General features: G+C 42.7%; 2 protein-coding genes across 3 annotated transcripts in view; one reads left to right on the plus strand and one right to left on the minus strand.

Annotated features, from left to right (window-relative positions):
- Positions 1-2490: 2490 nt before the first annotated feature.
- itga9 (integrin, alpha 9) overlaps positions 2491-21092 on the minus strand; it is a 96439-nt gene continuing 77837 nt past the window's right edge. The window contains exons 22-29 of one of the 2 annotated variants that reach the window (XR_013962630.1): positions 19389-19497; positions 18654-18761; positions 16753-16878; positions 16163-16282; positions 15092-15187; positions 9174-9293; positions 2831-5174; positions 2491-2728 (exon numbers count right to left, since the gene is read on the minus strand). Coding sequence is in view for 1 of the 2 variants with exons in the window: in XM_080739885.1 (XP_080596011.1) it covers positions 5076-5174; positions 9174-9293; positions 15092-15187; positions 16163-16282; positions 16753-16878; positions 18654-18761; positions 19389-19497 (778 nt within the window). In the remaining variant the exon portion in view is untranslated. Of the gene's footprint in view, positions 5175-9173; positions 9294-15091; positions 15188-16162; positions 16283-16752; positions 16879-18653; positions 18762-19388; positions 19498-21092 lie in introns of both variants that reach the window. The other variant, XM_080739885.1, reaches the window with a different exon arrangement.
- On the plus strand, positions 8046-8669 carry LOC308296575 (BAG family molecular chaperone regulator 1-like; the record flags this gene model as incomplete). Its single annotated transcript, XM_080739887.1, has 1 exon — positions 8046-8669. The coding sequence occupies one exon, from the start codon at positions 8046-8048 to the stop codon at positions 8667-8669; it is 624 nt and encodes a 207-aa protein (XP_080596013.1).

A 21092-nucleotide genomic window follows, 5' to 3' on the forward strand; every position in this document is an offset into this window, starting at 1 on the left:
CCGTTTAATCAGGTTTTACAACTTTCTCCCTGCCTATCATGTTGGGGTAATGTGAGATAGTGTCTCGCTTTACTCCACAGCCACATTTTGGGAAAAAGGACATCTCTTATCAATTCAGGGTAATGTTCAGCTATCTATCACATGGATTTATAAGTTGGTAGATGTAAAATGTTCTCCCTGAATTAATTTGCTTTGACACAACAGCTGATTATGTTGACAGCAAGACATTTTACTTTTACATGCAAAAAACATATTTTTGTGAAAAAAAGCACGTTTTCCACAGCACTATCAGGTCCTCTCCTTCATGGCAAGGGGAACTTCAAGGAGCTTGAAAATATAATGGACACATGCCCACAAATGTGTTCCATTGACACCCCACTCTCCCACTATAATAAATAATAATAATAAATATATAAATGGTAAGACTGAATTCAGTCCCCTGTGGATTCCACAAGACCACTAAACTGCTCCACAAGGCTAGTCCACAAGCACAAGGCACAAGCTGGTATAAAAGGACTGTGTCGTTTCTTGTTTGAATGTACTCATGGTGGCCAGAGGGATCAGCAAAGCTAATGAGGCCACCATGTGTTCAGAATTTAAAATGTGCAGGAATGCAGCTTTGAAAGCTGCATGACAGAATAAATGTAGGTAGGGTCGGAAATTTCTGACCCTACCTACATTTAATCTTTGGTGCCTGCACTTAAATTTTACAAGTTGAACTTGACGATGAATGACAGTGTGAGTGAGGTCAGGTCACTTTATAATCTTCAGTTCAATGCTGATCTCAGACAGATAATTAATATTATACTTTTGGTGCTTTAAGTATATTTAGATGCCTATACCTTTGGACTTTTACTTGTAAGAGAGTACTTCTACATTGCAGTATATTGATATGTATACTTCTTCATCCATCACTGGCTGCTGCTAGGCTTCAATGACAAAGGAAGAGAAAGACAGCCACCAGAGGGCGCCACACACCACCTAAAGACATTTTCCACCCCTCCCCAGCATGTCTTTGACAATAATACAGAGAGATACCAACAACATTTCAGTCTAAAATTTATCAACAGATAAATATACAGATTGAACATGATGTTTAGACATCAAACATATAGCACACTCTTAATACCAAAGATATTCAGTGACAGTAGTATATTCAAAACAGATCCCCAAATACCTAAATGTGATAACGGTACAACATACACACCAATAAAAAAAATAAAAAAAAAATAACCATCACAGTTAAAATACTTAAAAAACAAAAACGTCAAGTGTTGTTTTCTCTGCATACATCTATTGAGAGAACTTTAACAGGTGCAGAGGGGAAAGGTGAGTGTGTACAGTATACGTCATGCCAGTGGAATTAATTGGTGAAATAAAGTGTTATGTGATCAAATCATAATCATACAGCACGATAAGGGAGACAAGCCATTATAGTGAACCATAAAGTGTCCTTCAGTGTTGTGAGTGCCATAGATTTGTTTCACCATCACAAGCTGGGGGGGGGGGGGGGGGGGGAGAACAAAGCATAATAAAACTTAAAACCTATGTATTTTCTTTGGCATTGCACATATAAATCTGACCACAGTCAGCTTAAAAAAAAAAGAAAAAAGAAAGAAACTCAAACCTTTTATATCTGTTTTGGAAACAAACAAACAAAATAAGTCACCTGATGTGCATTACTTAAAATAAAAAATACAATGAATGATTGAATGCAAAATGTTGGTATTTTATAATCATATATCCTTCATTAGCATTATATATTTTCAACAATGATCTCCATTCAGTTTTTCCTTCATGTTGGTGATCATGAAAAAGTAGGTGCCACATTTTGTTTTAAACTAGTGTTTCTCAACATGGGCATACAGAGAAGGTTTAGGGGGCTGGAAGCAAATATATTTTAAGGGGTTCAGTACATTCAAGGCAAGTGCACATTTTCTTCATTTCATCCTAGATTTCTTTCGTGGTTTCTGAATTGTGTGTAGTTATAGGTTTTTTGTCGGGACGATTGGCTGGATTTGTTTTGAATGGGTTTTGAAGTATCATGGTCATTATCTTGTCAGTATTCTGGTCAGTAACATGTCAGTATCTTGGTCAGTATCATGGTCAGCATCATGTCAGTATCATGGTCAGCATCATGTCAGTATCTTGGTCAGTATCATGTCAGTATCTTGGTCAGTATCAGTATCATGTCAGTATCATGTCAGTATCATGGTCAGTATCATGTCTGTATCTTGGTCAGTATCATGTCAGTATCTTGGTCAATGTCATGTCAGTATCTTGGTCATTATCATGTCTGTATCTTGGTCAGTATCATGTCTGTATCTTGGTCAGTGTCATGTCAGTATCTTGGTCAGTATCATGTCAGTATCTTGGTCAGTATCATGTCAGTATCTTGGTCAGTATCATGTCTGTATCTTGGTCAGTATCATGTCAGTATCTTGGTCAGTATCATGTCAGTATCTTGGTCAGTGTCATGTCAGTATCTTGGTCAGTGTCATGTCAGTATCTTGGTCAGTATCATGTCAGTATCTTGGTCAGTATCATGTCAGTATCTTGGTCAGTGTCATGTCAGAATCTTGGTCAGTATCATGTCAGTATCTTGGTCAGTATCATGTCAGTATCTTGGTCAGTGTCATGTCAGAATCTTGGTCAGTATCATGTCAGTATCTTGGTCAGTTATCACAGTCAGTATCATGTCAAAGCCCTGTCACAGGGAGGTCAGACCCTGTCACACCAGGCCCCTCTCAGCACTGTGTAACAGGGATGGTGACATGGTAACATGACATTCAGTGCTATGAGCTGTGAGAGGGGCCTAATGTGACAGGACCTGACATCCATATACAATTCTACTTATAATCATAATAATCATTTACTAACAGTCCAGGTGAATGTGAAATCTGACATTTGGATATCGATGAGATGTTTTCAAAAATGATAATAACACAGATACACAATAAAAATAAAGCTTACATTTTAATTGGGTGTTGGGGGGACCTGGAAATTGGACATAAAAAAAGCTGAAAAAAGGTTGAGAAACACAGTTTTAGGTGGTGGACATTTTGGATCGCGTTAACATTATATCCTTCCAACTCTGGGGACATTTGACATTGAATTCGTCCATGAATTGCATTGACATCTCTACCCAAACCCAAAGCAAACCCGCCTCATTTGAGAAGACGTGTTTGTAAGAACATAAAGGACTCAAAACTGATTGATGAGCTCTGTGCTGAGAAGCCATGTGCTTCAATGGTGGCAGGGTTTCAGGGCGCTAACATTCCTACATGTTGACTTAAAATCAGTCTTTTCCCATAAGCCCCAAAGAGCTAGTTTATGTGTAGTGATGGAGCACAGCACATTCCCACCTATTTTTAGGCCATTACTCACACTCCGGGCCCCTTTAAATGGATGTAAGGTAGACTCCCATCTCCCATCTTCATATGGCCGTGGGGAGCAAAGTATCACATATTTCCCTTCCTGAAGCTTAATGCCTAATAACCTAAACATAAATTCATCCCTCATAGACGCTCTACTTAGCTGAACACTAAGGAGTGGATAATGTTGCAATTGTGATTGGATCTTACATCTTCGAGAGATGGCAAGCAAGAAAAATGACAAATAAGTAATTAAATTGGCGTCAAAAGGTCCACAAACCTGTTGATTGCTGCGAACTGAGAAGCTATATTGGAGGGAGTCTACGTTCAAAGGACAGGTTTGTCACTGAAGTTAACTGTATACCTGAGCAAGAGTTCCTGGCTAAAGCAGCTTCTGTTGATTTCGCTGGCACTTTTAAGCCTTTTCCATATCCCAAGAATTCCAAAGATACACTGTTAAACCCTTAGTTTTAATCTAACTCCAAGTGAAACGACTTGTACACACTCTTGGAGTTAGATTGACACTATGAATTTGACAGTGTTTTTTTTAAACTAAATGTCTGATTTCTTAGATACTCACTTACATCACCAAAAGGCCAAGTATGTGTAAAAAAAAGAAGAAGAAAACAACGTAACCAAAAGGAATGCTTATCTTGGAAAGTCACAAAGCTTAAAAGAGTGAGTGGAAGCTTATAACACTATTTACTGTCCACCTCCCCTCAGCCATAGGTTCACTGACATGTGGGGTGGATTTTAAAGTAAGTATGACAAATCAAGTGTAAATATAATGTTCCACAGTGTTGCTGATATCTGCATCTGGAAGTTAAGGGCCTCTTGAGTTCAGAGAGCGCTTGCGATTGATCATGAACACTGCATGGACAATTATTAGAATACTAGGAGATGAATTAAGAACGTGACTTTTTAAATCAGTATTTTATGGGTGTCATGCCAAGAACTTAACTTTGGTTTATTATCTATTAGTAGGATAGGGGCCCGATGTATGATTGAGATAATTCATAAGCAGGAAACGGTATAGAAAAAGATACAATCTTTCACTTGCAAGAGAAAACTGGATATACAAACTGACTGCAGTCATAAACTATACATGACATAGCTTTGGCCTAGAAAAGTTAAACAACGGAGCAAAGGCATCCACTCTTATCAGACATCAGTGCTTTTAGGAAAACATACTGTACATACAGTATGTTTGCATTGGCCTACAAAATAAAAAGCAACCTACCTCTTCTCGAAGCCCCAGTTTTTTTCATACAATATGGCTTATACTGTATGTATAAAAATAAATTTGCTATTTAACACTGCCCTGAGGGTTTTGTTGTCCCGCTAATATTCGTGTCACTTCCACATCCTGAGACGGATGTCAGCTTCCATCAACAGTCCCACACTGCGCTGGCTGGGAGTTTACCTCCGTTGGGACTAATTGGATTCCACAGCAAGTGTCCTCTGGCAAGCCACATTGTCACCTCAAACGTCTGTTTCCTGGACACCCCCACCCACAGAAATGTCAAGTCTCCAAAAAATCTGGAGAATATTCTTCTCTTCCACATATGGAAGACTGCAGGGCCCCCCGGTCCCACTGTGTAGGGGTCTGGGCCGCGAGACCCAGTGCCATTGGATCCTTCCCGACCCAATTTTTTTTTAAAGTCTCACTGGCTCGTCCTCTCTAGGCCCAAACCGCAACTCTCAGTGGTTCTTTTCCACCCAGTCCCAGCTCTCCTCGCTGTCCTTCCTGTTCTTCTCTGCCTCGATGATCTCTCTGATGCGCCGGCGGAAGAAACCCATCTGTGACGGAGAGAAGAGCAACACTCGTGTTTCAGGGTCACAGGTTTTATTTGTTTTACCATTTACTATTGAGGTCGTAAGTGGGGACCCCAGGTCAACGATAATAAATGGTGAATTTATACAGTGCCTTTTCTCCAAGGGAGAGTATTTTTAGCAGGTCTTTAAGTCCGAGTGTATCAAAAATGCACCTCGGTTAAGCACCGCTGTTCCGACCAGTTTAACATTCACCAGCGTCGGCAGGTTAGCATTTCACCAGGTTAGCATTCACCAGCGTTAATTTTACTGAGGTTAGGGGTTAGGGTTAAGGTTAGGTTTAGATGTATCTCCGCCCCCCGACTTTCATCACCTCCGTGCAGCCAATCACAAGCTTTGGTCTGCCTTGACCGAGGTGCATTTTTGATACACTCGGACTGAACGACCTGCAAAAAACACTCTCCCTTTTCTCCAAAGCACTTTACAATATGCACATTCACATTCACCCATTTACACACATGGCAGTTTCCCCCTTGGGATAATAAAGGTATCTATCTATCTATCTAATTAATCTGAAAATATATATAAAAATCGATATTCTCATATTGTCATAAAACTGTTACATCGCACACATTCCTTTCTCCGCCAATGCGAAAACTGTCCATCTTTCTGTCAATGTACAGCGGACACTGCTGAACCGATCAGCATGACATTTTACACATACATTCCCAGTAGGCAGAGGAAAGATTCTTTGAAAAACAGCACCCTCTGTAGGGCTTTCCGTTAGTGGGTGGTAAGGATGCTCTGATGATGCTGTTGTAGAACAACCTGAATTTATTCTGATGACGGAGACAGTACAGGCACTGCAGAGCCTTTTTTCTATTAAGATACTGACATGATACTGACCATGATACTGACCATGATACTGACATGATACTGACCATGATACTGACATGATACTGACCATGATACTGACATGATACTGACCATGATACTGACATGATACTGACCATGATACTGACATGATACTGACATGATACTGACCATGATACTGACCATGATATTAACACAATACTGATATAACACTGATACTGATTATTATGATGTAACACTTTTCTCAACAATAAGAGCCGTTATTACATTATGAACTGTTATTACAATGTAAAAAACATAAAAAAGCCATGCTATATGCCGTCCTACCGGTATGTAAAAACCAACACTTTTATCAACAATAAGAGCCATTATTACATTATTAACTGTTATTACATTATGAGTGTACTACATACTGTAAGGTTCTTTTTACATTATGCAAAAATCTGTTATTACGTTGGGCAATCATGATTTTATTACATTATGAGCTTTTCTTACTTTTAAATGTCTGAGTGTGCTTAGCCTTAGCACATTCTCAACAGAGTGCTTTTGCATTTTTCCTCGCAAACAGCACTCACATTTAATATTTAAGGCACGTTCACACCAAGCACTTTGACTATTAATAATTCATATTGTTTTAAAAGTCATGTGGTCTTATAAGGACAACTGTAGTGAACAATATAAAGTTAAGAATGCTTGGTGTGGATGGCTTGAAAATAGCAGATCTACAAGCTCACAGCACGCCACATCGCAACGCGTTGTGGGCTTGTAGATCGGCTATTTTCAAATAGCCAAAGTATATATAGCTCTGAAGTGGTTAGGTTAGGTTAGGTTAATGCATATTTTATAATAATAATCAAAATCTACAAAGTAACTAGTAACTCACATTTTCCAATAATTCTAGCGGAGTAAAAGTACAACATTGGCCTCTGAGATATAGTGGAGTAGAAGTAAAAGTATTGAAAATTGGAAATACTCCAGTTTAGTAAAAGTACCTCTAAATCTAAGTACAGTACTTGAGTAAAAGTTCTCTTTCGTGTTCGAGACTGACTCTCCACTACATATTTACAATATGTATGGGAACTGACCCACGGGCAGTAGACATGGAATATCTCTTTAAGACAGTACTTGAGTAAAAGTTATTTACACCACTGGTTTTGGGCCGCTGCCATTTATTGATACAGAACTCCCGCTCACGTCAGCCATTTCCTGCAGAAGGCAATACAGGACATGTGCTGCTGTTGTAAGAGGGGTTTGTTTTGGCCAGATCCAGGGAGTAGAGAAGAGGGGGGACGGGGGGGACCGACATCCCAGGACCAACAGCATTCCAGGGTTTAGTTGTGGTATTCCCAGTGGAAAATGGAAGGGCTTGAAAAGAAAAGGAGTTTTGTGCTAACGCGGCCTGTGGACATTAGTATGATTGCCGTTTTCCCTTTGAGATTGTGTGCTTTCATGTGTGTGTGGGGATGGTGTAAATTGCTGTTCAATTTGGAGACTTGTTCTTTGGCATTGGCTGCTGAAGACTGACTGGCCTCTCTGGCTGGCTGTTACAACAACTGCTTGTCAACGTCTGGTCCGGGGACCACCAGCGGTCCAGATGGACCCTTATGGGTCTGTATAACTCTGAGAGTGTACACATGGAATTGTTGCAGTTGTACACTCTCTGAGTAAAAATAAAAGCACTGATGATTTTACAGTGTAGATTGGGGTTCCACAATAGTTTAGTTCAGTCACAGCGGTTTTTAATTTCAAGGAACCGCAGTTTGATATGCATTGGGCCACAGATCTCCCATTTTCTTTTTAATCTCTGGGATCACAATTTACACTGAAAAATCCTCAGTTTATGCATCTCTCTCTGGGGAGCTGCAGGCGGATTACACCCAAATATGGACATGGCGGTGCAAATCGGCTTTTTCTTTATTTTGTATCTGACATCACATGGCATGTGACCTGAGCTCAATCAACAAAAGAGAAAGAGAACCCTAAGCTGACAGCATCAGGAAGTCGGTGCACTGCAGTGTGACATGAATGGCAGAACAATCGATAGCCGTGTCAGTGTCATATGGCTCTACAAAGCATAGCATCATCCTAACGGGACAGAGCGGAAATGAACCCCTCCTGAAGGACCTGTCGGAGGCTGTCGCTCAAGTCACAGGAGTTCCAGAGCCTTCACAGACGATCATCTTCAAAGGTAAATCGCTGAAAGACACAGAGAAAAGTCTCTCCGGTTTGGGGATAAAACAAGGCTGCAGACTCATGGTGATTGGAAAGAAGAGGAATGGTCCAGAAGAAGAGGCTGAACTGAAGAGGCTCAAAGACATCGAGAGGTCTGTGGAACAGATGGCCAGAAAGCTGGAAATAGCCAACGGAGAGTTGACAGGACTCAAGAATGGCTTCCTGGCCAAGGGACTTCGGGCAGAAGCCTTGGCTAAATTGGGCCGCAGAGTGAAAGTGGCAGCCGAGCAGTTCATGAAAATCTTAGAACAAATAGATTCCCTGAACGTTCCAGAACATTTCAGCGATTGCAGAACGAAGAGAAAGGGGCTTGTGAAAAGTGTGCAGGAGTTTCTGGACCAGTGTGACAAGATGGAGACTGGTATATCAGAGCACCTAGCAGAGATCCAGTCCAGAAATCTTTTCCTGGCAGAGTAGTGCAACAACGTATTCCCATGTACAGTGTTCTATGACAGTGGTTCTCAGACAAAGACCCCCAAATTGATATGCATTTGCCCTCAGACACCAGCTGGAAAGATTTTGTGCCAAACCAAATTGTATTGCAAATCTATAAGCTCACAACACATCGCATCACGATCGTGAGCTTGTAGACTGGCTATTTCTTTAGTAGGAACTTAACGTATACTTCCATTGATCCAAGCCAGAACACTATTGATTGATCATTAAAATAAACACGCTATGCCGTCTACCCTGCGTAGCTTGAACCTCTTTGGAGATTTACAAGTGGACCCTGATCCAGAAAGGTTGGGAAGTGCTGCTGACCTACATCCAGTATGTGTGTGTGTGTGTGTGTGTGTGTGTGTGTGTGTGTGTGTGTGTGTGTGTGTGTGTGTGTGTGTGTGTGTGTGTGTGTGTGTGTGTGTGTGTGTGTGTGTGTGTGTGCGTGCGTGCGTGTGTGTGTGTTGGTTGGCTAAGGCTTACCTTCCAGAGTAGCACTGCTAACAGCAGGAAGATGAGGATTCCCACCAGTAGACTGATGGCGATGATCCAGCCCACCACATAACCTCTGGGCTCCTGGCTGTGGAGAGCCTCGAACAGCAGCTGGAACACCACGACATTACAGTCACTTAGTCTCTCACACTCCAACACTCCAACATACAAACAAGCTCAAAGGCCCTCAGAAGACACATACAAATGTCCAAATTGCATTGCAAATCTATAAACTTCACACAGCGCATCATGACGCATTGTGAGCCTGTAGACTGGCTATTTAAGATTGGGTTAAAGTGACTATAAACTGATTGTGGTGCTAAATAAAAGTATTTTGCTGGGGACCCCCTTGCTATCAGGCAGAAACCTTTTCTTTCTTTGTAAATTAAAACCCTCCTTGAACATATTACAGCGTCTCACAAAGAATCAAAAGTTGCAGATATACAAGCTCGAAACGCGATGCGAAGCAACTCGTTTTGAGCTTGTAGATCTGCTACTTTTTCTCTTTTTGCAATGGATCAGTAGGGAATCGTAAGGTTCCCGGTTCGATCCCCTGCTCTCCCTGTGTCGAAGTGTCCTTGAGCAAGACACTTAACCCCTAACTGATAGAGCACAGATCAGCTGCTTTGGGCACGCGACACCGTCGTACGACTGAGTAAAACATAATTATGACTCTCTGTCTCATATAGTGATCAAATTTATGTGGATTCATTAAAGTTTCATACACATATATTATAATATGCTGGATTAAGTTTTATGTTGAAATTCAAGTTTTAGGAAGAATGGACAATCACATTCTGCACATTCTCCAGGCTGTGACACGCAAATACATAAGCATACACGCACGCACGCACACATGCACCGCATGGCGCACGCGCGCACACAAAATAAATCATCACAAGGATAGCCATTCCCTAAATAATAAAATGTAAAAGACTACTATTTTTCTGGGTAGTAATCATCTGCCCCCTCTTGTGAGGGGTATAAATACAAGTAACATTACTGCAGTATTATTTTAAGATGAGCAATTTCAAGATAAGATAACTCCCCAGTCCCCACAAGCATGTGCCTAGAGACTATACATTAAAATAGAAGTGAACACCTGTTTCCTGTTATCTTATTATCACCCATTAACACAGCAGTTAAAATCCACTTGTCTTGTCATCGCCCCACCCTAGGTGGGGTTGGCGAAAGGGCCTTTGTGTGTGGAGTTTGCATGTTCTCCCTGAGTCCCCTAGGGTAGGTATACCCTCACAAAAACATGCAGTAATCCTGGTCTCTATAATGCCTCCCCCTGGCCAGCCGGGGTGCCTGGTGGAGGGGAAAGGAACTGTTTTGAATAACGTGTTCCTTCCACGCGCTACGCTCAACCGGGGAAGCTCCCCCTGTCAGGTGATAAGAAGTGGCTTGCTCACTCCTCACACACTAAAGGAAGCATGAGCTCAGTTCGGTCGGGTCCCTCCCCAGGTTGGCAGAGGGAGAGCAGCGCCCAGGATTACAGCTTAGGCAATTGGCACTGGGTGAAAAATGGGTTAGAAAAATTGTGGGATAAAAAGTTTGCAAAGAAAAAAATCCACTTGTATTCAGCAAATATATAAATAATATTTCCTCCACTCCATTGGATGTATTGCTACCTAAAATTCAGTCAAGTGCAGCATCCACATCCAGGTCCATTTGGTTGCAATTGGTCACACTCAAGAGTTAAATGAATAATACTCTGTCCTGTCTGGGAAGGCTGGCACTGGAAACAAATAGCCTAAGGGCACATATAAATAACGGCTATCAGGCCTGTTTCCCATGACATGTGTTCACAGTGACCCCCTAAGTAATCTGTCATTGATAACAGACTCTGACTTATAACCCTTATAATAGTTCTAACTACAACAGTAGTGTACTGTGCAGTCCTTACTGTAGCAATATCATTTTATGGATATTCAGATGTCAGTGTTTTGTTTGTATTTGTTTTGCATGGTTTCATATTTATTTTTAAGTCATTTGCTGGCAAACTCAAAAACGTGTTAAGCGATATGAGCACTAATAGCTAAATGTATATTGTCATATGACCATGACTTGTATGATAAAGTACACTCTGAGGTTACAGTATACAGTGAGTGTTCCACTCCAACAGAAGTGATAATGACCGGGGAAAGCGGTAGCTACTGTTATTATACTTTCACTAAATGATCATTTATGCTACTTATTATTTCATACTACTTAATTGGAGTAATGGAAGTCTATACTTATTTGTGAGTGAGTCTATTTTTTGTATAATCAAAAAGATCAGTTTTAATATTGGAATTAAGTACTCCCCCCATACTTCTTTTTACTCAAATTATGATGCTAATGAAGCTGGCTTGATAATTTGATTGTTAAAGGAAACCTTTAATTACAGTTACAAGACATAGTCGGCGGTGATGAAGCAATCTGTTTTTCATAGTCAGAAACGGGTGACCACTAGGACTTCACTCAGTCTTCTTAAACAGATCATTTTCACATGTACTGTATGTACGTACATGTTAGCCACTTAAAGGACAACTTTGTTTTTTATAACAAGGGTTCAATTTTATTAGATTGTAATTAGAGAAAAGAAAAGATGAGTTTTAAAATGTTTTCATTTACTGCTTTCTATTGTTTTAGCGATTTTAGTAGTTTGATTTCAGTGGGTGGGGGCATGTGTACAAGTGGCTAATTGTGTATTTTTAGACAGAACAAGCCGGCAATTTCTTTGTTACTATTTACACCAGCCCCCATAAGTTACATCTGCCTATGAAAGATTGCGGTGCATCTTGGGAATGGGCTTATTGTGTCTAAAAAGACATATTTAGACATGCCCCCAGGTTGCATGCCCCCATGCATGCAAATCAAAATCTTTAAAATCACTAAAATGATAGAAAGAAGTAAATGAAAACATTTTAACACTATTTCTTTCTTTTCTCTAATGACTATCTAAAATATGAACCCTTGTTGTAAAAAAACAAGGTTGTCCTTTAAAACCTACCGTATACACTAAATCTATTTTAAAATAAAATCTACAAGCCATGTGCCCACGATGTTGGCTAGGGTTCACGTGTTATAAACGAGACCTACACTACATCCCCGTACAACTCTCCTTGTGGGTTTTTGAATACACATGAAAAGGAACTACATGACGACATGGACGACTGAAGATAGATCTGGCGGCACTCTGGAATACTTTCCCACATTTACACCTCCTCGCTCAGGCTCAGCCCCCCGATGCATGGAATCTGACCGTTGCTACGGACAGGGGTGTCGCACCAAATTCTGGGCCCTGGGTACAAGGATTCACTGCGGGCCCCCCAAGAATGTTCTTCATAGGGGGAGGGGGTTTAACCCATTTAGACTGGGAACGCATTATTACGCATTATTTTGTGCTTTAACTATCGAAAAATAGCAGATATACAAGCTCCCAGTGTGGTGCTGAGTGACACGCTGCGAGCTTGTAGATCTGCTATTTTTGAAAAAACGTGAACATTTGTGCAAGTCTTTGAATATTTCAAATCCTTCTAAGTTTTTTTGAAAAACCTATGTTTCTATGTCAGTGGTGCACAAACCTTTTCAAGTGAAGGACCCCCAAAGTATTTGACCCCATTTCAAAATATTTAGTTCCAGGGACCCCCCAGAAGCAAAATATGAGTTACATATGTTTGCTTAAAAAGTAGATATATCCAAAGATTTGCACACATTTTCATGACTTTTCAAAAATAGCAGATCTACAAGCTCGCAGCGTGGCACTCGGTGCCGCACTGTGAGCTTGTATATCCGCTATCTTTCCCCTCCACCTTGGGCCCTAGTAACTCAGTCCCACTTCCCCCCCCCCTTGTGACACCCCTGGCTACGGATGCCAAGGCCATTACGTCTACAACAAAGACGAAGGCCTCTCTGTGATCCCCTACCCTGTGGGACACCAGCTGAGTTTCCGTTCGTGCACAAATCAAGCAGGCAAGTAATACAATACACACAAAATGCATTCGAACTTCACTTTCTCTCGCACGCCCCCGTAACTCACACTTCATTCGTATATATTTCTATCATCTCCGGGTTTTTGCGGCCTTGTTTACATGGAGAATGCCGGGGTAATAAACAGAGCCCGGAGTGCTGCTGACAGTCAGTAGGCACGCGGTGAATGCTGCAAACCAGGCACCACAAATTACACTTTCCAATGTGTACTCTGAAAGCAGTAAGGGACAGGGTTATTGCATTTGCAAAAGAGCTAAGGGGGGGGGTTATAGCTGTCGGATTCAGCACGCCCACTAAGTGCTGTGAGCGGCATGCCAAGGATGGACATATATCCAACGACAGTTGTGGAATTGCAGAGACCCCCTCCTGGTGGCTGGGGTCAGACGACAAGAGCAAGAGGTCCCGTGACACAGTCGGAAACCTCATCAGTTAAAACACTTCGGATCCCAGGTTTGGAGGCCGGGGTGCTCAATATAATCATCGCCACCATTCTGGTGCCCCATCCAATCAGTCAGCGCTGTGGGGGCGGGTGGGGGCTTGAGTGGAGAGAGCACGTCCTTGAGCGCAGCTGAGGACCCCCTAAAACAGCCCACAGAATCGTCACCATGGAGCCCACGTTCCCAGCTGTTCCCCTCTTAGGCCCGAGTCCCATTTAATGCACCACGCTGAACTGGACCCTGCACATCAATAGGCTCAAAGAATGTCTAACTAACTAGGCCACGATGACATGTCCTTCATTTCTGCTGTGCATCTGATGATGGAAATACATATACAGTGCGTTGAAGTTATGGATCCAGACTGGGCGAAAGGAATTTGTAAAAAGGCGTATTGTGGAGTCCAGGTCTTTTGTTTTGTCCTGCTGTGTCACATTCTACAAAATTTACTTGGTAAACAAAGTGATTCTAAGTGAGTGAGTGCAATCAATCAATGTATTGCACAGTATCATGTCATCGCTGTCGAGTGGATATACCTAATATGTCCCAAACTCGTACTTTTCAGTAAAACAGCTCTGTTGTAGTAGTAGTAGAATTCAAAATGTACTTGAGTAAAAGTACTGGTATTGGTATCAAAATATACTGAAAGTACAAAAGTAAAAGTACAAATTGTTTGAAAATAGCAGATCTACAAGCTCAAGGCGCTGCGATGTGTTGTGAGCTTGTAGATCAGCTATTTTCAAATAGCCTTGGTATAAAATAGGACTAAAGTGGTTAATATATGTTTTATAATATTATAATTTATATCTGCTAAGTAACTAGTAACTAAAGTTTTCAAATAATTGTAGTGGAGTAAAAGTACAATGTTTGGATCCGAGTTGTAGTGGAGTAGAAGTAAAAGTATCGGAAATTGGAAGTACTCCAGTAAAGTAAAAGCACCTCAGAATTGTACTCAGGTACAGTACTTAACCCATTTAGAACGGGTACACATTATTGTGTATCATTATTTTATGCTTTAACTATTGAAAAATAGCAGATATGCGAGCTTGTAGATCTGCTATTTTTGAAAAATCATGAAAATTTGAATTTTGACCCGATGCTATAAGTGTCTTTTGAATCCTTCTAAGGTTTTTTGAAAAACCTATCTTTCTATGTCAGCAATCTGGCCAGCCGTCGTCAAAGAAAAGGTCCTTTTCACTCAACTGGAGCTCAGTTAGTCTGTTCTTGAGAGACTACTATGTCAGTGGTTCTCAAACCTTTTTCATGTGAAGGACCCCCAAAATTATATCTATTTGGCCACGGACCCCCCATCTCAAAATATTTAGTTCCAGGGACCCCCCAGAAGCAGAATTTGAGTTACAAACGTTCGCTTTAAAAATACATATCAAAAATGTGCACACATTTTCACAACTTTTTCAAAAATAGCAGATCTACAAGCTCTACGAGCTTGTATATCTGCTATTTTTCGATAGTATACACACAGTGCAGTATACTCACCGAGATGTCCTCTGACAGGCCGTTGGGAACCTCCACGGCTCTGTCGTCCACCTGCACGCTGCCCCTCGTCACAAACTGGATCACAGAGGCGCTGTCCTGCGGGGCAGACCAGGGGGCGCTGGTTAGTGTTATTGTATTCTGGAGGTCATGACAGCCTGTAATTGACTTAGAATGGTTAAAGCAGGGGTTTTCAACCTTTTTCATATCAAGGTCCATTATTTATTCAGCATTTGAGCCATGAGATTTTACCTCTCAGGCCCAAAACGTAGAATATTTTGTTGTCCTTTTTCCCCTTCTGTATTCTGTATTGATTGACGTGGTACCATAGGAGAGATAGGCAATCGTTGATCAAAATAACAATTCTTCTACATTCCCTAAGAGTTAAATAATCTATAAGGGTCCATTTGGTTACCAACTCACCATCATTTAGCTGGGGAGTGGGACCACCAGGAATCCCTTCAAGGATCACTGGTGGTCCCCGGACCACTGGTTGAAAACCACTGGGTTAAAGGTATATTACCCTAACCCAATTTTCAACTTTATCTGTTGTGCTAAGTTTACTCCAGTGATGTCACTGGGGTATAATCTGTGAATGTGAAAACTACAACCCTTACATCTGTGTTTTTTAGGGTTAGTTCTTTGGGGCTTTTATGCCTTTATTGATAGGACAGTAGACTGCCTGACTGAAATGGGGAGAGAGATGGGGATTGAGAGAGATGGGGACACTGAGCCTGACAGGCATATGTGGTATGTGCCTGGACCGGTAGGCCAGTGGGTGCCCCTACATCCATGTTTTCTACCGATACCCTTGATGGTAGTGACTCGTGACATTGTCCTTGTGTAGTGTTTATGGCAAAACTTTAAAATGTACGAATCAAATTGTTCTAAGAGGTGACCATAGACCATACGATGCTAGGCCAATGTTTGCTTGCAAAAGGCATTATGAGAATTTATTGGAATATACAGAGAAAGATGGAGACGGAGAGGAAGGGGGATGGTGTACTGTAAATATAGTTGTTTCGAGTCTGTTCTATAGACTAGTCTCTTCAAATGCATCTGCCGTGATCTTACCCTCTTGAGGATTTCTGTGTTGAGCAAAAGTCGTACGTCTATACTCAATGCTTCTTCTTTTAACTGTGGGCCCAGAGTGCAAGAGATGGTGTGACACGCTCGGCCGGGCCGCTCGCAGTCCTGTTGAAAAATGACAAAACGAAAGGAGTCACAAACAGATGTAAGGGGACAGTGGCTACCAGAGAGCCCTGTGATGCCATATCCTTAAGTATTGTATGACAGTGTCGCTTGCTGAAAATAGCACATCTATAAGCTCACAACGGCTGACTGTGAGTGAATATTTGTTGTTCTGCATAGTGCAGATTATTATATAGATATGTATACTACTGCATACAGTTGCTTCATTATTGATCGTCACTTTTCGTGGAGATGTTTTTCCTGTATCAGCAGTATCTTCTAGTACTTGTCCTTACTCTGTATCTGCAACTAAACTGCTGTGCCGCCTCTGGCGACTAGGATTTCCCCAGCGGGATCAATAAAGGTCAATTCTGTTGTGGTTTGTAGATCGTCTAATTCCAGCCACAGCAAGTAACATTATTTCATGGTGAATTATAAACAGCTGTAGAGCGAAAATAAATCTATGTGTTTACCAAGACTCTGCGACCAGATTTGGTGAAGAAGGCAAAGATGGTGTGGAAGATGCTCTCTCTGTCCTGGGGGATGGTGCAGGGTGTCGGGTTCTTGTGGGTGGTGCAGTTCCCTCTCCCATCAGCCACCTGGAGGAGGAGTCGCACGGCGGGGCAGAATTAGTGGCGTTGACTCAGGTTTCAGTGGTCATGACACGGTCCACATCAGCGGTCGTCTCTCTTTAGGGGTAGGGTTTTTTTTTTTACCTTTTTTGTTTTCTTTTCAATTTTTTGGGGGGTTGGGGTGGGCATAAACGCTGCAGACGCACTTAGAAGCGCTGATATTTTGGGTGCTGGCGATGAGGGAAAGTAGAAACGTTTAATCCAGTGGTTCTGAAAGTGAGGCCCAGGTTCCAAATGGACCTTTATCAGAGTGTGCAAAAAATGTACACAATCTCAGAGTTATGAGGGGTGGGGCAAGGCTGTCCCTTGCAATTAAAAAGCTTCAGAACCACTGGTTTAGTCTTGATTTTGGCAGCTTTATATGGAGTGGACTGCGACAGTGCACAGCTCCCCGGGGCTGGCTGGAGTCGGACAGTGTTTCCGACCTGTGCCACCTCAACTGCACCATTGTTCCTTGTCTACAGAGGTTGACAGGAAGCACCCCCCCCCCCCGGTGCCCCTCCCAGACTGGCTTCCCATATGAAGTGATTTAGAGCCGGCTGCTTTACTGCTGTGCCCCCAGGGAGCGCTCACCCCCTTTCCCCTCTCAGCCTCTGCTGCCTTTCCCTCCGGTCACACCAGAAGCTCTGGAGGTGGAAATATAACGGCCTTCCTCATTGTCTGTTGTCTGTCTGTCTGCGCCGCTAGCCAGTATCTCTGGCCGCACCGTGCTTTTATCACCATCCTTTCTCACGTCCTGTTTTCGTTGCTATTAGCGCAATTAATATTCATAGGCTACACTTAAACTCTGCACGAACAAACTTCGGGGGTTTATACTGTGCAGCAGTGGAAATTGACATAATGTATTTATGTCTAGCTGAAATTTGGTAGAAAATGTACAGTAAGAGTATCTCTGTGATCAACGTTGCACGCCTCCACCCTATATTGGTGCTCAGCCAAACTGCACGGTAGTTCAGTTTAAAAAAAGGATGGCTTTTATTTTTTTTACCCTGAAGACGACCGAGAAAGGGTGAAAGAGTTGCAAGCCTTACTTTTTTTAAACTGCAAGTGTAGCTCACCATAAAATCTAGCCTCTATGTCTCACTGTCCACTGGGCCATAAGCTACAGACAGTGTAAACAGCATTGTGATGTTGGGGGTGGTACAGGGAGCAGTAGCAGCTCTGCAGGTGTCCCACTCCCCTGTTCCGTGCAAGCTGTCTGATCCCTTTAAAGTGATTCCAGATGGTTTCCAACAGGGTGAGATACAGTCAACCCAGTCCACCTACTCACAGTAAACACAATTAACAGGGTGAGCTCCCCCATGATCTACCTATATGAAAGGAGCAGGCGCAAAGGTTAAGTCAACATTTTACTGCAACGGTTAGGGGGGGTGGAGGGGGAATCGGGTTTCTTTATCTAAATGCAAACTGTTGTGAAACTAAATGGCGGGCTAGCTTATAGCTGTATCAACACTTTCCCTTGGATTTTTGTTGGCCCAACGGTGCCTCATTGCACAGCGTCTATGCCGGCGAGAACCGTAACTCACACACGGGTTAAGCGCCGTTTTTAAGAAACTGAAATAAAAGTGTTGCCTATGTGGACACAGGCAACTCTGCCATGAAGCAAAACAAAACCCGCGGGCTCGGGTCGAATAAAAATGAACAAAAGAATGTAGACCGCCCCGCAGGTGGACAAACTAATAAATAACGCCATTGGGTGGATAGTTAATGGACGTGGTGGATGGACGTGGACAGGCGCCCACCTGCGTGTCAATGATGTGGAACATATCAGCGCCACTGCCAGCCAGGCGGTTGGGTAACCTGATGTCCACGATGGAGCCAGGCAGCCTGCTGGGCCCATTGTTTATAGCCTGGAAGCACATCACACACACACACACACACACAGACAGACAGAGAAAGAGAGAGCGAGAGAGAGGGAGGAGGTTGGATGAATACACAGAAAGGTATGTACACAAATGCTGCCGAAGACTATAAACCAGGGGTCTTCAATGTTTTCAGGCCAAGGACCCCTTATTAGCAGTGAGAGAGATACATATTTGAAACATATTGTATAAATGTGTGATGCAGATTTTCATCGATTTCACAGATAGATTCATAGACTTGTTCGACAGCACTGTCATCAGTCTGTTGGATGCGTGTTAACTTGACCTTTCACTCTGTACTTGGTCTGCTATTTTTTACCTCTACACCAAACCTATTTGCTGAAAATAGCCGATCTACATACAAGCTCTCAACGCCTCGCGCTCCGCGAGGCATTGAGAGCTTGTAGATCGGCAATTTTTGGCTAAAGTTCTCTTCAGAATAGGGATGCGAGGGTTCGAGTTGTTAATTTAAAAGAATGATCCAATCCCAAAGATTTGGCTGCCCCCCTTGTAGTAACTCCGAGGACCCCCTAGGGGTCCCAGACCCCCTGTTATATATATATATGTGTTGAAGACCCTGGCTGCTATAAACACTGGTGTGATGATGATGAGTACCTGGAAGGTGAGGTTGAGGGGCTGGAAGTTGCACTCCATGTCCTCCAGTTGGACGAAGCGCGAGGCGTCGATGGAGTTGCCGTAAACGAAGGAGGTGGGCGTCACCACACTGTGGACAACACCAATGACAGCGTTTAGTTTAGAGACACAAATATAGCGATAGGGCCTTTCTGTGTGGATTTGCATGTTCTCCCCGTGTCTCCTAGGGTTGATACCCTCACAAAAACATGCAGTAATCCTGGTCTCTATAATGCCTCCCCCTGGCCAGCTGGGGCGCCTGATGGAGGGGAAAGGAACTGGTTGCAATAACGTGTTCCTTCCACGCGCTACGTCCAAACCAGGGAAATCCCCACTGTCAGGTGAAAAGAAGCAACTTGGACTCCTCATGCATAGAAGGAAGCATGAGGTCAGTCCATTGTCTCCCCAGGCGCGGCAGAGGGAGAGGAGAGCCCAGGATTACATAGGCAATCGGCACTGGGTGAAAATGGGTTGCAAAATTGTGGGAGCGTACTGCACCCCTCTATATACAGCCCCTCTGTGGGTGAAGTATAAGAGAGAAAGCTTAAGGAAGCTGCAAGTAGCCTACAATGACTGTCTTCGTATACTGTTGAAGAAACCTAGGAGCACCAGAGCCAGTGAGCTCTTTGTTTCATTGGGTCTCACCACCTTCATGGCTCTGTTGAGGAACCTGACTTACAAGTTCACTTGCAGACTGGATCGCTCCTTGAATGGATTAATTGGACAGATGACAGACCCTGGACGTAGCTCAGTCAGGTACACGTCTTCCATTAGAGGACACTGGCATGAGTGCCTCTTTAGCCCCAGTGGGGCTCGGTGAACATTGACAATATGAGTGCCTCTTGTAGCTCCGGTGTGGGCTTGGTGAATGTACTCTTTTTTTATTTTTATCTTATTATCTTTGTAATGTTTGTCTCTACCCTGTGGGCCCTGAGCCTGTAATAAAGTTTATATATATATATATATATATATATATATATATATTAAAAAAAAAGAATAGAGACACAAATATAGAGCACTGGTCCAGATTGGTACTGTATGAACTGTGTGAGTGAACAGAACACTGTTCCAAAGCGGTGGTAAAACTTTTCAACCTTTTTCGCATCAAGGTCCATTATTTATTTCGCCTTTGAGCCACGGACCACGATTTGATGAGATTTAGCCTCTCAGAAACCAAAACCTGTTATTATCGTTGGATAAGATTTCTTTTCCCACAATTCCATGCTGTACTGATGTGACCCTAGCAGAGATAACAGTCAAACGTTGATCAAAATAACAATTCTTCTACATTCTCTAATTGTGTAGAGTAGACTCATAGGTTAATTTTGTTTCATTTTACACTCTCAAGAGTTAAAGATCTACGAGGGTCCATTTGGTTACCAACTCTGGGGACCACCTGGAACCCCCTCAAGGACCACTGATTGAAAATCACTGTTCTAAAGCCATGGGAGGGGGGAGGTCATTGTGGTTCACTCAATGTCCTGCATATGTGCCAGGTATGGATACACCAGCGATACACCAACATGTGGGCTGAGGCCCACTGGTGGTCAGTGAAGATATTGCAAGTGGGGCCCCCAATCAATGGGCAACCGAGAGTGCAGGCTTCAAAAACTGCCGATGGCCTCGCGACGTGTCGACGAGCAGCCCGCCCAAGTCGGCAAGCCGTGGCGGACGGAATGAGTTATT

This window comes from Nannobrachium achirus, assembly GCF_963921795.1.
Source record: "Nannobrachium achirus genome assembly, chromosome: 13".
In the NCBI taxonomy this organism is placed as follows: Eukaryota; Metazoa; Chordata; class Actinopteri; order Myctophiformes; family Myctophidae; genus Nannobrachium; species Nannobrachium achirus.